The sequence below is a fragment of the Scomber scombrus genome, chromosome 1 (genome assembly GCF_963691925.1).
Source record: "Scomber scombrus chromosome 1, fScoSco1.1, whole genome shotgun sequence".
Classification (NCBI taxonomy): Eukaryota; Metazoa; Chordata; class Actinopteri; order Scombriformes; family Scombridae; genus Scomber; species Scomber scombrus.
The window spans coordinates 2,364,269-2,377,045 of record NC_084970.1 but is presented as its reverse complement, the minus strand read 5'-3'; the positions used below and the strand labels follow the sequence as shown (position 1 = coordinate 2,377,045).

The 12,777-nt window shown below is 39.7% G+C and overlaps 1 protein-coding gene across 8 annotated transcripts in view; it reads right to left on the bottom strand.

Moving 5' to 3' along the window:
• celf1 (cugbp, Elav-like family member 1) overlaps window positions 1-12,777 on the bottom strand; it is a 38,548-nt gene that overhangs the window by 6,696 nt on the left and 19,075 nt on the right. For 6 of the 8 annotated variants that reach the window (XR_009925172.1, XR_009925173.1, XM_062419165.1 and 3 more), the window contains 9 exons: window positions 10,250-10,298; window positions 9,050-9,184; window positions 7,402-7,481; window positions 6,992-7,153; window positions 6,752-6,821; window positions 3,706-3,819; window positions 3,251-3,364; window positions 2,387-2,572; window positions 1,467-1,610 (listed from right to left, as the gene is read on the bottom strand). Coding sequence is in view for 6 of the 8 variants with exons in the window: in XM_062419165.1 (XP_062275149.1) it covers window positions 1,467-1,610; window positions 2,387-2,572; window positions 3,251-3,364; window positions 3,706-3,819; window positions 6,752-6,821; window positions 6,992-7,153; window positions 7,402-7,481; window positions 9,050-9,184; window positions 10,250-10,298 (1,054 nt within the window). In the remaining 2 variants the exon portion in view is untranslated. The remainder of the gene's footprint in view (window positions 1-1,466; window positions 1,611-2,386; window positions 2,573-3,250; window positions 3,365-3,705; window positions 3,820-6,751; window positions 6,822-6,991; window positions 7,154-7,401; window positions 7,482-9,049; window positions 9,185-10,249; window positions 10,299-12,777) is intronic. The other 2 variants (XM_062419196.1, XM_062419204.1) reach the window with 1 other exon arrangement.

Genomic DNA, 12,777 nt, shown 5'->3' with positions numbered 1-12,777 from the left:
CTTTAGGCAGACCAAACAACACCAAAGAGAAACCTTGTTTTTGGGTGATCCTTTGTCCCGAGGAGAGCACACATATACTAATTTTCATCTTGTGTCTTTTTCACTCCCATAAAAAGTCTTCAATTATTATGTCATATTGTTTAAAAATATGAGGGGATATAGTAACTTGCAACATCATATGTACATAGTTGAATTGTGGTACAATCATCATTTGTATGACATCAACCTTCTTCCGATTTCATTTAACTAATTTCCCCCCATTTATCTAAATTAGTTTGAATTTTTTGTAGCCCAGGTTCAAAATGTATCAAAGTCCTGCTTAATTTCAGTCCCAAGTATTCCAACCCTTTTGCTATCCATTTGAAGCTAAAATCTGTCTGGTACAGGCATAGCTTCCGACTTTGTCCAATTAATTTTGTGTCCTGATGGTTTGGAATAAAATTGTATAGTGTCCATTAAGTGTGGTATTGAGTTCAATGTATCTTTTACCAGCATCAAAATACAATAATGTAATTTGTGTTCCATCCCACCCCCTTAATCTTTGCATTTGCTCTTATGACAAGCTAGTGGTTTCACTACTATGTTGAACAATAATGTTGAAAGAGTGCAACCCTGACGAGTTTCTCTAATAAGGTTAAATAGAGGTGAGATTAAGCAATTGGTTTTCACAGCTGCCTTAAGGTTTTTATATGATGTCATAATTAGGAATGCTCGATATTGGCGTTTCTGCCGATATCCGATATTCCGATATTGTCCACTTCTTAATTTACGATTCCGATATCACCCGATTCCGATATTTACAGGCTTTTTACACCAAAACTATTAGGTAACAACATAACATATCTCCTATTGTGGAATTAACACATTATGCCTAATATTTTTGTGATGCCCCACTGGATGCATACATAAATGCAACATGGCTTTCCAAATAAACACTGTCTGTGCAAAATAAGAGAACAACTTAAGTTATGGAAAAAAGTGCCAATATGGCACTGCCATATTTATTATGCTGCTTTGCCAGGAAGTTCCTGGTAAAATTTAGGAATCAGGACCTTTACAGGAACGTCCTCTCACTCGGTCCTCTCAGCTGTTGTGTCCCAACAGCAGAGTAGGACCCAGATAGGACCCACGGACTCTGATGGTGACGTCACAGAGGCGACTCGCCGAAAACATAACAGAGAAAATGACAACGAGGAGGTAAACCTCGTTTCTGTTTGTGTGTTCGTGTACATGGTGGTGGACGCTATGAACTTTTTAGCCATGGTTAGCGACCCACGAGTGTAGCGTTGACCACAATAACTGTAACATGAACAACTGACATGGGTACACTCGCAGCACAAAAATTGTCACCAAGTGCTCACATTTGCCTTCAAAACTGAAACCTACATACATTAAAATACAGCGATAGACTGTATTTTGTGGGACTGACACAAATATTTACTGATCATGATTTTGTGTGAACTCACCAAAACACTTGCTGAGGTTTGTTTGTTTGTCAATGAAGACCTTAGCAGATATGACATTTCCAAAGGGCATAAACATCTGGAGGAGGTCCTGGTCTCCAAACTCTTGAGGCAAGTGATAAATGAACAAGTTGGCACCCTCTGGACCTGCAAATCATTAAGCCTGTTTTACTAATGACACAAATATTACACACAGGAATATTTGAACAATTTCATCAGTGTGTGACTCAAACACTTCCATCCAATTCTTAAAAATATGGTCTTGATCAAATTATGTCTTCAACAAATGCAATAACAGCTGCTTCATATAAAATACTTTTTAAAACTACAATCTGAGAAAAGAGTGGAGCTGTTAAAAGCATAGTGACATCTTACCGGTGCTGCGACTGTTGCTGGCTGATGCCGCAGATTTAAAACAAGATAGAATCCTTAGCAGAAAGTGAGACCAACACATAGCACACACATCTTTAGCAACCTGGCCACAACAGTATGTTAAACCAGGTATCACTAAATTCTGTGGAATATTACATCATTCAAAACTGTGTATGGTTTCATTCTATTACTGCTTGTAGCTCTGAAACCTTTTCATGTATCAATAAAGTTTTTGTTTGTGAGTGTTATGTGTTGGAATGGACGGTGGACTGAATTACACTAAAGAAGGAAACATGTATAAAACATACTCCTACAGTATTTGGGTATATTGGTTTTTCTACAGTTGATTATATGCTCCATGTCTCTACAAGAGGTTCACCCAAGTAAAATGTGTCAATTTTCCAGAACTGGTACTGGTACTATAATAAAGAGCCCCGCGCTTTTCCTGCTCTCTTAACAGTTTCTAAAAAAATCCTCCAATAATTTAATCTATACTTTCTATCACCCACTATGTCGTCCCCTTTTTTCCACTCCCAGCCCACAGAACCCACCTTCTTTTTGGCTGCCTGCAGCTGAGACGCTTTGCTGGGACAGCAGGCTCTGGTTGTACAGGCTGGGGAGGGCAGCAGCAGCATACTGCTGGATGCCTGAGTAGGCCTGGCTCAGTGCCTCCATGGTGCTTCCTGAACCATTAGACAAGCCTCCAGAGCCAATGCTGCCGTTAAGTGCTGCCATGCCTGCATCAGAGTTACAAGAAAACAAAAACAACATGAGTGAAAAGGTGAGCTCTTAGTGAAGTTGAGTTCATCATAATAAAAGTCTGAAAATAAGACCTGATATCAGTTTCACTGTATATTCATTCAAACAAGATCAATTAAAGCCTCTATCACTAAAAAGCAAAGTTGTGAACAAAATCAATAATGTTACACTTTTCAAGATACTCAAAGATGCTTTATATGAATATAAGAATTTATAAGAACACAAAATAGGTTTAACTAACAAATCACTGTTGAGCCTGCATGTTAGACAGCTATTACACCATAACTGGAATTTGATTTCAGTACATCATGTGCTCTCAGTGTATTCATTCATAAACTGTCCCTGCAACTTAGCAGCACACTGTGTGACATGATAAACATGTGTACAGAGTCTGAGTGAAGCATTACTTTGTTAGACTCTGTACGATTTCTTTCTGTTTTACTGAGAGCATAAGATTGCCAAGAGCGGCAAAATGCAGACAGGTGTGCCCAATGGTGTGTACAGGCAGCTAACATCAGCACAACAGCTTAGTCTGTGTTAAACCAAACACTGAGATGTAGTATACTGTCTCACAGTAATCTAATCCGAGGAAGTTTTTTAGTCCCTAAGCTGGACCTGTGCAGACAACAAGCACAGGTCCTGAACAGGGTTAGTACCTGCCAGGGAGCCCATGTTGAGGCCAGCTCCAGTACCAGCAGCCAGTGACTGCAGGGCCCCCAGAGAAGCTATGGGGTTCACTGAGGAGTTGCTGCTGGAGGTGGGGGATGAGCCTGCTCGAGGAACATTTAAAGTTAATATTAAGTACAACAAAAAAAACAACCGGCAAATATTACACACAACTGTGTTACAATGCTACAATCTGTGTGTGAGTTTGCAGCAATGTAAACATTTTCACACCATCATTTTGACTTCACAAACACCTAAACTGTACAGTATGATACACTGTCTCTATTAAAAGAAATCAGAAAATGAAGTTTGAAGTTTGAACTAATCTTTAATATGCATACTGTTGTTGATACAGTAACAACAGTATGCTGCTACGCTTGCACTGATGTTTCACATGGAGTAGAATTTCTGAGCCTATGTGTACTGTAGTTGGATACTTTTTTACCTGAGCTTGTTAGTGCACTTAGTGGGCTACTAGATGTTGTCATGGCACTGGAGCCTGTGGGCGTGGCCTGTGTTGCTGCTGCTAAGGCAGCCAGGTTCTGCATGGCATTAAGACCTGACAGACAGACAGACAGACAGACAGACAGACAGACACACACACACACACATATACACACACAAAGGATAGATTAGAATCACTAATGACTAACCTAGCAGTTGTGTTTTGTTGTTGTTGTTTTATTTCAGATAAAAATAATAAATCGTGTTTAAGGAAGATGCTGCACACACAAACTTCTTCTGACTATGTGTTTGAGAAATATATATTACAGGGGTCAGGGTATCTGCACATATTTTAAGTACAAATTTAATGACTTGTACAACCTTTTTAAAAACCTCTTTAAGATAAAAATAATATCATTGCTGCCACAAAAGAATACGACAAATTAGACTGCTGTAAACACAGTTATGAGTTTTATTGAAATTGAAGGGAAGTGAGAAATAGGCACAATAATAAGCACAACATTTAGTTCTATTATCATTTATATATGGATAACTTTATGTATTTATTCAGTGTAAAGCTTTTCTCCTCTGTCATAACTAGAAACATTCTTGTATTAAAGCTGCTCATCAAACAGTGTGCAGGAAGTATTTAGATCCTTTACTCAAGTAGAAATAATAATGTCACTTCAGTAATAGTTGGCATTACCACATGTGACTGTTGTACTCATATATAATATATTATGAGACATATAATAATGCAAAACCAGGACTTGACTGTTGTAGTGGGATGAAATGGAGCTCATTTTGAAGTCATTTATAAAGGACTGTAACTAATGATTAGTTTCATTATAGTTCCAACTGCTGGTTATTTTTTACTTTCATTAGTAAGGTGATTATTTTATATAACCATCCAATCAATCAGAAAATAATGATAAAAATGATAAATATACTCAAATTAAATATAATGTCATTACTCTTACAGTTCCATCAATTTTAAGATCTTGAATATCAAAAACTTAATTTTAAGATATTTTAAGACTTTTTAAGGATCCGCAGGGTCATGGAGAGCCAACAGTCTGCAGATTTCCAGATTGCCTTTGGTCTCACGTGCATGACCTCATTGTTTAGGTAACTTTAGCCATCGCTATATGCAATTGTAAAGTTCCACAGCAGCTGAGTGTCTGAAGATCTTTTAATTGTGATGGCGTTGATAAATGAGATGAAAAAAGAGAGACTGATCCGATGGAAGATGACGGACAAACAACAACTGATAAGGCTTATCAGCCAGTGGGAACTAAGTTACAGGGCAAACAATTGGCAGCAAGGTGGTCAAGAAGGAGAACCGGATTCAGTGGGAGCAGGAGTTCACATGGGTGAGGAGGGAAGATGGCAAAATGTTCTGCGACATCTGCAGAAAAGCTAACATGAGTAACTGATTTGTCTAAGGGTGCACAATGACGCAGAAACAAAAGCAGGCATAGCTACATCAGAGTTTCACTGCTGGTCAATCAGAGCATGGCAATGGTAAAGCATGTGGAGAAATCCCAGGTAACCAGCACTATTGATGACCGCATCACCAATGGTAGATACATTGGGATAATAGTAGATGAAACTACTAATATCAGGGTTGAGAAAATGTCACCTCAGCAGAAAGTGGAGCTTGAAACCGCGTTCACCGGCAATTATGTAATACCCTCTGGCACTGCAGAATGCATCACAGCAGAAATAGAAGATGTGTTATCAGGCCATGGTGTAGCTGTGGCTCAGGTTGTTGGACAGGGAAGTGATGCAGCGAGTGTGATGGTGGGTCAAAAGGCCAGAGTTGCACAATGCCTCCAAGGCTGTGTGTGAAATAAGTGCATTTGTCACCACTATTTATCACATATACACATACTACAAGAATTTCCCCCATTCAAAACACACAGAATAAATGAACTCCAAAACAAACTGGACATCACGGCAGTTAAGGACATCCATGCCAACTAGGTTGCTTTGGTGTTGGAGATGGAATTGGGTATTAGAGAGCACCTCCAAATGTACATGTTCCCTGCCTTGAACCACCTGCTGACTGAAGTCTTGACTTTGGTGAACGACATAAATCTCACGTTCCAACCTGTCATGAATATCTAGCTAGCCTAGAGGACTAGATGAATGGACCAGGTGAGGTGGATCTGAAATTCATTAAGGCTTTACAAGACAGAAAGTTCTGTGGCTTCACGCTCACACAGGCAGACGCACAGACCTTTTCAATTTTAGAGTTCTGGTGTTTCTCCACAGGCTCCACTTCAGACCCACTGCTTCATCCGACATTAACTTGAACTAGAACATGCCGGGGTTCGGTGCTACAATTAGTAAGTCAGAGCTAGCTGGGAGGCTAGAGGTGTGCTTCCCTGTGTACCGTGATGCCGCTAACGCTCCACTAGCCTCTCAGCGAGTCCCGGGTCTCCATGTGGAAGCAACCAGAGCACTGAGCCCCGGTTTGTTAGTCAGGTTAAAGTGGGAAGATGCAGCGGGTCTGTTGGGCAGCTGAGTGAAGTGGAGCCACTGTGTTCAGCTGCACAGATAGGAAACACCTCGGCTGGCCAGATGTAGCACTCTGTTTAAAAAAAAAAAAAAATCTCATTCTTTTAGGTTTATAACGATGGTTGGCAACCAGCATGTTAGGTGCATTATCAACAGCTTCTGCTCCAGAGTGTGGGGCAGAGATTAAGTCCTACACAATAATCCCTTCTGTCTAATAAACTCAAAGAAAACTCTACTGCTTGACCCACTTGGCAGCTTCATTAAAGTTTTAATGGTGAGCTTCTGAATCCCAGTCTTACCAAGTCCTTCTTTCATATATTGTCTTTCCTGATCATGCTTTTTCCAATCTATTGTTGCCTGTATAACAGTCACATCAGTCACGTGGGAAAAAAAAGTGTGCATATATCAGTATCGGCACAGGCCAAAATGAGATGGAAAATATCGGTGTATCGCACAGCATGATATTTCACGGTAGAATGTCGCAGCATGTCTGTGCGTGTGTGTGTGTGTGTGTGTGTGTGTACCTGATACAGGGTGCAGGTTGTTGAGTGCATTCCCTGTGGAGGCTGACTGCTGCAGCAACTGTAAGTAAAGCTACACATTTACACCAAACACAGATGATTCCACAGTCAGTCTTTAAGCCAGGAGGAGACATGAGAAACAACAAGCCAAAGTGGAAAGGCCAGCCATGGTGAAACTGATGAAATTGGATTGTCAATATGTTAATCATTACATTTTTAGAGGCATTATAAACACACACTCACTGCTAGGTACTGTGGTCCCAGACTGTTGAGCCCAGTGAGGTTTCCCCACATGGAAGCAGCACTAAGTTGCTGCATCTGTTGCTGCAGCTGTAGGGCCATGCGCTTCTGCTCCTTGTCCTTCTGAGTGTCTGCAAACTTCACCACAATGGGCGATGAACAGCCCTTAACACAGATGGAGGGAATCTTTTATCCTCTGACAGCTTGATTAACTGATATAAACTAATTATAACACCATTTAAAGAACAGGTTTACAGTATGAACAGCAGGAATGCGTATAGCAAATAAAACCTCTTTCTACGTTCATATATAACTGTGCTGCTTTGAAAGATGGCAAATATAATCTCTTGGTAATATGAACAGTAACAATATAATCTATGTCACATCATATTTAGTGTGAAGTTGTAGCTCACCTCCATGGTCTGGGACTGATGCATGGACTTGATGGATGACTGGGCCATTTGTCTAGCTGTGAATGTCACAAATGCACAACCTGAAAGAGATAAACACAGTGTCTCATAATAAATACACACTAAATCTCTGAGGGGGAAATGATGTTAACATATCAGTACCTGTATCAGAGTGAATTTTGAATCATTTTAGCTGCCATTAACTTTGCCTGATATCTTTCTTTTTTTTTATTTTTTGTTTTTTAGGCTGATACTGATACCGATTTTTATATATTTATATTTTTCTGGCATAGACACCTTTATTAGCAGTAGAGAGACAGGAGAGAAGGGGGTGTGACATGCAGCAAAGGTCCTCCGGCTGGGATTCGAACCGGGGTCCGCTGCGTATGTGGCATGCACTCTAACCACTGGACCACCTGCTACTGCATACTTTTACCGCTTAAATACTTTTGACTTTTTTGTTGTCCTCTCTTTAGTGATTTTGTCTGCCTCTGCCATCAAATGGTTACTTGTTTTCTCTATTAGCTATCTGAATGGTACACATTTTAGAGCCTTATCGATAGGTATGCCCGTTGTACTGTTTGAAAGTCACTCACGCTGCCAGTCCACTGTGTTTTTGAATACAAGTTTCACACTCTACAGCATTAGCAAAAATGGATAAATCAGTGTCAGACCGTTCCTGTTTGGGAGAAGCTTTACAAACTGGGGATGTAGACAGAAGTCATAAGCATTCTAAATTCCAAAAAGGGTGAATGTCTATGGAAAATGATGGCTTTACTGGAGCATCTACCCATCCCTCTTCATCATCTTCATCATCATCATCATCATCCTTTTCACCAGTCAGTATGTGCACCTCCTGCATAACTGCAGGCATATCCGACGTAATTCAATTCAGCAAGTGAAGGTTTAAATGTGGTCATTGTAATGTCTGGATGTTCCAAAGACATGATGAAAAGTCACTAGTGATGGTTTGATGGTTTTGACTATAATACACAGGATATAAGAATATACACTCAATAAATACACTTGCTGAACACAAATCAAAAGATGGGACACAACACTAAATGTATTATTTTAAAGATTATGCTTTGTGTGAATATCCCTTCATGGTTTCTGGTGCTCAGACTTCTTTCTAATCAGTTAAAGGCTGGTGAATCAGTACCTCCACAATGTTGATGACATAATTAGTACGTTACATTTTTAACAGGGTAACCAGTAATCTGTAACCTATTAAACTTCAAAAGGAACCTTCCTAATATTCCAGGGGACCTATGCTGCAGGTCATCCCCCTCTCTCTCTCCATGTTTCCTGTCAGCATATCTGACACCTACTATCAAAATAAAGGCACAAAGCCCAAAGGAGTCTATTAAAACTCTACACTGAATGTTTGACTTTTCCATGAAATGCTGTCTGATTGATTTTTTTTTCAAAGTGAACAATGACATATCTTAATTGTTATTCTTCTGTTTCTGATGATTAAATAAAGTCTATAAATGGGCTTACACATTTTAAACATGAAACACACTGATGACAAACGTCTCAAGGATAGCTGCGAGTCATGCAACAGTCAGCCTGCTTATAGAAAAATGTGTGTGTGTGTGTGTGTGTGTGTATATATATGTTACATGTATAAGAACAGAATATGCCTTACCACGGCTGAGTCCATCAGGGCCTCGAAGTATTCGGCACTCCTCTATCTGTCCATACGGTGAGAACATCAATCTTATGTCGTTCTCGTTACACTTCTTGGAGATCATTCCAATAAACAGCTTCCTGTCTTCCACTGCTGTATTCGGCACAATAGAACATCAAACACACCTGCTCTGTGTCAAGGTAAATAGTGCATTACAACATTCAACAAGCACATATGTTTAACTGTGGCTCTTTTGTAATTCATGCCATGTAATGAGTGGGCCATCACCATTTGGATTGACTTGCATTCTGAAAGTAATTTTGGAACATCATTGAAGTTTTGGAAAATACTTTCTAACAGCTGAGCTGTGTGAACCTCACAGTAAGGTCTGCTCAATTTACTTTGTCAGCAGCATTCAAATATTTAAAGCCATGTCCACACTACTGAGGATCAACTTAATCATGCAGCTCTTTAGAATAGAATAGATAGATCGATCTTTATTGTCATTGCAAGTAACGCTGTTTGAGCAGTCCAATGCAGCATAAAAAATTAAAACAAGATATAATAAGATATATTCACATAACACGAATACAGCAGGTGAAGGGAACTCACTAAAGAGATGAATACTAGTTTTTGATGTATCCACATTAGTATAGACAAAGCTCAGATCTACTAACAGCAGAAAAACATGCAATAATGGAAAATACATTTTTAAAATAGGGAGTATTTCAGACACATGGCAAGACGAGACCAAGCTGCATTATACTCAGCTACAAGCACATCCGAGAGAAGTATTAAATGTCTACCTGTCTAATAACCAGACACAGCCTCTGTCTGCTTCAGATCAGTCCACATGCCTGCTGTAAGTGACTCAATCATGAGTCCAACCAAGAACTCACTATAATGAAATACTGGTTGATGTAGATAACCCGTGATGTATATCACCAAATACAGCATACTGAAGCATGCTGCAGGGTTCATCTATCTACCTAGTGAGAATAACTGTTTCCCCAAACTATATTCATTAACTCACAGGTTGGCAACAGCATCACTTAATAGATGATGTAATTCAACAGGTTCACAAGTCTAATTAGTGTGACTATTAAAAGTAATATGCTTTATTAGGGTTATCATTATCATAGCAGGGGAATTGGCACAGAGTTGTCTGTGAGTATCAAAGGACAGAGACAACAGACAGAAATGATGGAGACTCCTTACCATTGTTTTTCTCACTGTCAGCTGGCTTCATCTGGATTGGGTGGTGCATCTGAACAAGGCAACAAACAACACATTAGTACTCCCAATGATGAGAACTGCATATCAGAGATGTAATGCATTTCTGTAATGTTGGCTAATAAATGAGACAGCACTTCCTTGTGATCACGTTTCAAAGATGGTTTGTAGGCGGGATGCATACACGTTTGGTTTTCTACCCACTGCTAAGTGACTTATAGGAATACAGTTCATATTTAAAAATGTAGAGATAAAGAATAGCTATTTAGAAATGTTACAGGAAATAAATGTGATTTATTCTGCCTGAAGCACCTGTCTACTCTCTATTTTCAATTCAATTATGCTTCAACCTTTCTTTAAAGCTTCCCAAAACATTCACTTGTACTTATACTGTTATTTTAGATCAGCTCTTGAACTTACAGTCAGTCTGTTCACTGCAGCAGAGCTCACCTGTCAGCCTGCAGTTCCAGTGGTGGAATGTAATTTAGGGCTGTATCTTTAATGAATTGAATTAAGAGTAAGTTTTTTGGGTGTACGGGCTGGGCAACAGTTATTTTGGTTCCTGTATGTGCAGCAGTTTAATACAGATGGAGGGTTTGGTGATGAATAAATACACCTAGCCAGTCACATCACTGGTCACATAACTCTGAAACACAACAAAGATTCAGAAAAATGAATTGCAACAGCAGCTCAACAACTGGAGAGACACTTCTTCAGAGAATCATCAGTGCAGTGAACACTCAGCATGACACATCTGCAGCCAGATCCATGACCACATCAGCCCAACGCTGTATTTATCTTTCTGAATGTGACAGCAGCATTTGCACTGTGATGGATTCAACGACTAAACCATGAGATGCCACTGCAATGGGACACAGAATTGATAAGCCTCAGCAATCTGATGTGTCCCACATAAAAAGGATACTGAGTTATAACTAACCAGCCTGATGTGTCTAGAGGTGTGTGTGTGTGTGTGTGTGTGTGTGTGTGTGTGTGTGTGTGTGTGTGTGTGTGTGTGTGTGTGTGTGTGTGTGTGTGTGTGTGTGTGTGTGTGTGTGTGTGTTGTGTTTGTGTTTGTGTGTGTGTGTGTGTGTGTTGCAGCTGTGAATAGATACTGCAAGAATCAGGGAGACTGTGGTTCAGGAGGTAGAGCGGGTTGTCCAGAATCAGAATGAGATTGTTCCTTGGGTAAGATACTGAGCCCCAAATTGCTCCTTATGGTTGCACATACATTGATGTGTGTGAATGGGTGAATGACTAGAAAGGCGCTATATAAATGCAGTCCATTTACCAAGTACCCTGATGTTACTATTCACTGATGTTCCTCCTTTAACCACATCTTAAATTTTCGTTGTGGTTTAAACAAGTATTCTAAATGGAGAGTGTTTAATTGACATTTAGCATTATTCTATTATTGCTGCACATTTGCTCCGAATAGATGTCACTGAACTGATGTTGTGCCAAAAGAACATGTTTTGAATGAGTTCTTCTTCTACCAGTGGAACAGCACTGCCTGGGCTGGCTGTTGTGCTGCTATGACTAAGTCTACTAGACTCAGGTACTGTGTGTTAAAATGAAATGATTGTTGAAATCTGCAGGACAATTCACTTGTGGTGGTTCCACTTATTTTTTTTCACTCTTTAAAGGAAACTACTCAAATACATCTGTGCATGATACAATCTGAGTATGTGAGAGGACAACGTGAACAACCGATGGAACAACTTTACCAACAAAGGCTACAGAACAGAAGGCCATCTTTGGGCATGAGTGAACAATCAGTCACAAGGAGGAAGTAGTGGTGACAGTGCAATCAACACATTCAGAGCAGGCTCAAGTCCTGACATTTCACAAAGAGGCATGTGACTTCAAAGAGGCATAGGGAACACATACAGTATGTAACATAAACTGTATTGAAATAATGCAAAAAAAAAAGTATATGTCCCATATAAGGTGATGAAAGTTTCACACCTGTATTATATTGCATTTTTTTAAATCATTTTTCAGAACAATACTTGTATCAATTCAGTCAGTTACTACCATGAAACCACTGAGAGAACGTTCCTAAAGAATGCAGAAATCTTATTGCATGAGACCACACAGTTTGATGCTTTTCAGGTGAAAGCAGCTGTGGAACATACTGCCAGTCTTTGTTCACAAAGAGACAGAAGTAGAAGGCAGGAAGGGAGGAATGAAGGCAGAAAGGAAGGAAGGAAGGAATGAAGACAGGAAGGAATGAAGTCAGAAAGGAAGGAAGGAAGAAATGAAGACAGGAAGGAATGAAGGCAGAAAGGAAGGAAGGAAGAAATGAAGACAGGAAGGACTGAAGGCAGGAAGTAAGGAATAAAGGAAGGAAGGAAGGCAGAAAGGAAGAACTGAGTAAGGAAGGAAAAAAAGGCACAAATGACAAAGCTATGTATAATGATGGTCTGTTCATGTTCACATTCCATACTCTATGCTGAAGCTGCTTCCTACCTTTGATACATCTGTTAATGGTCAGCCACAGAGAAGAAGCC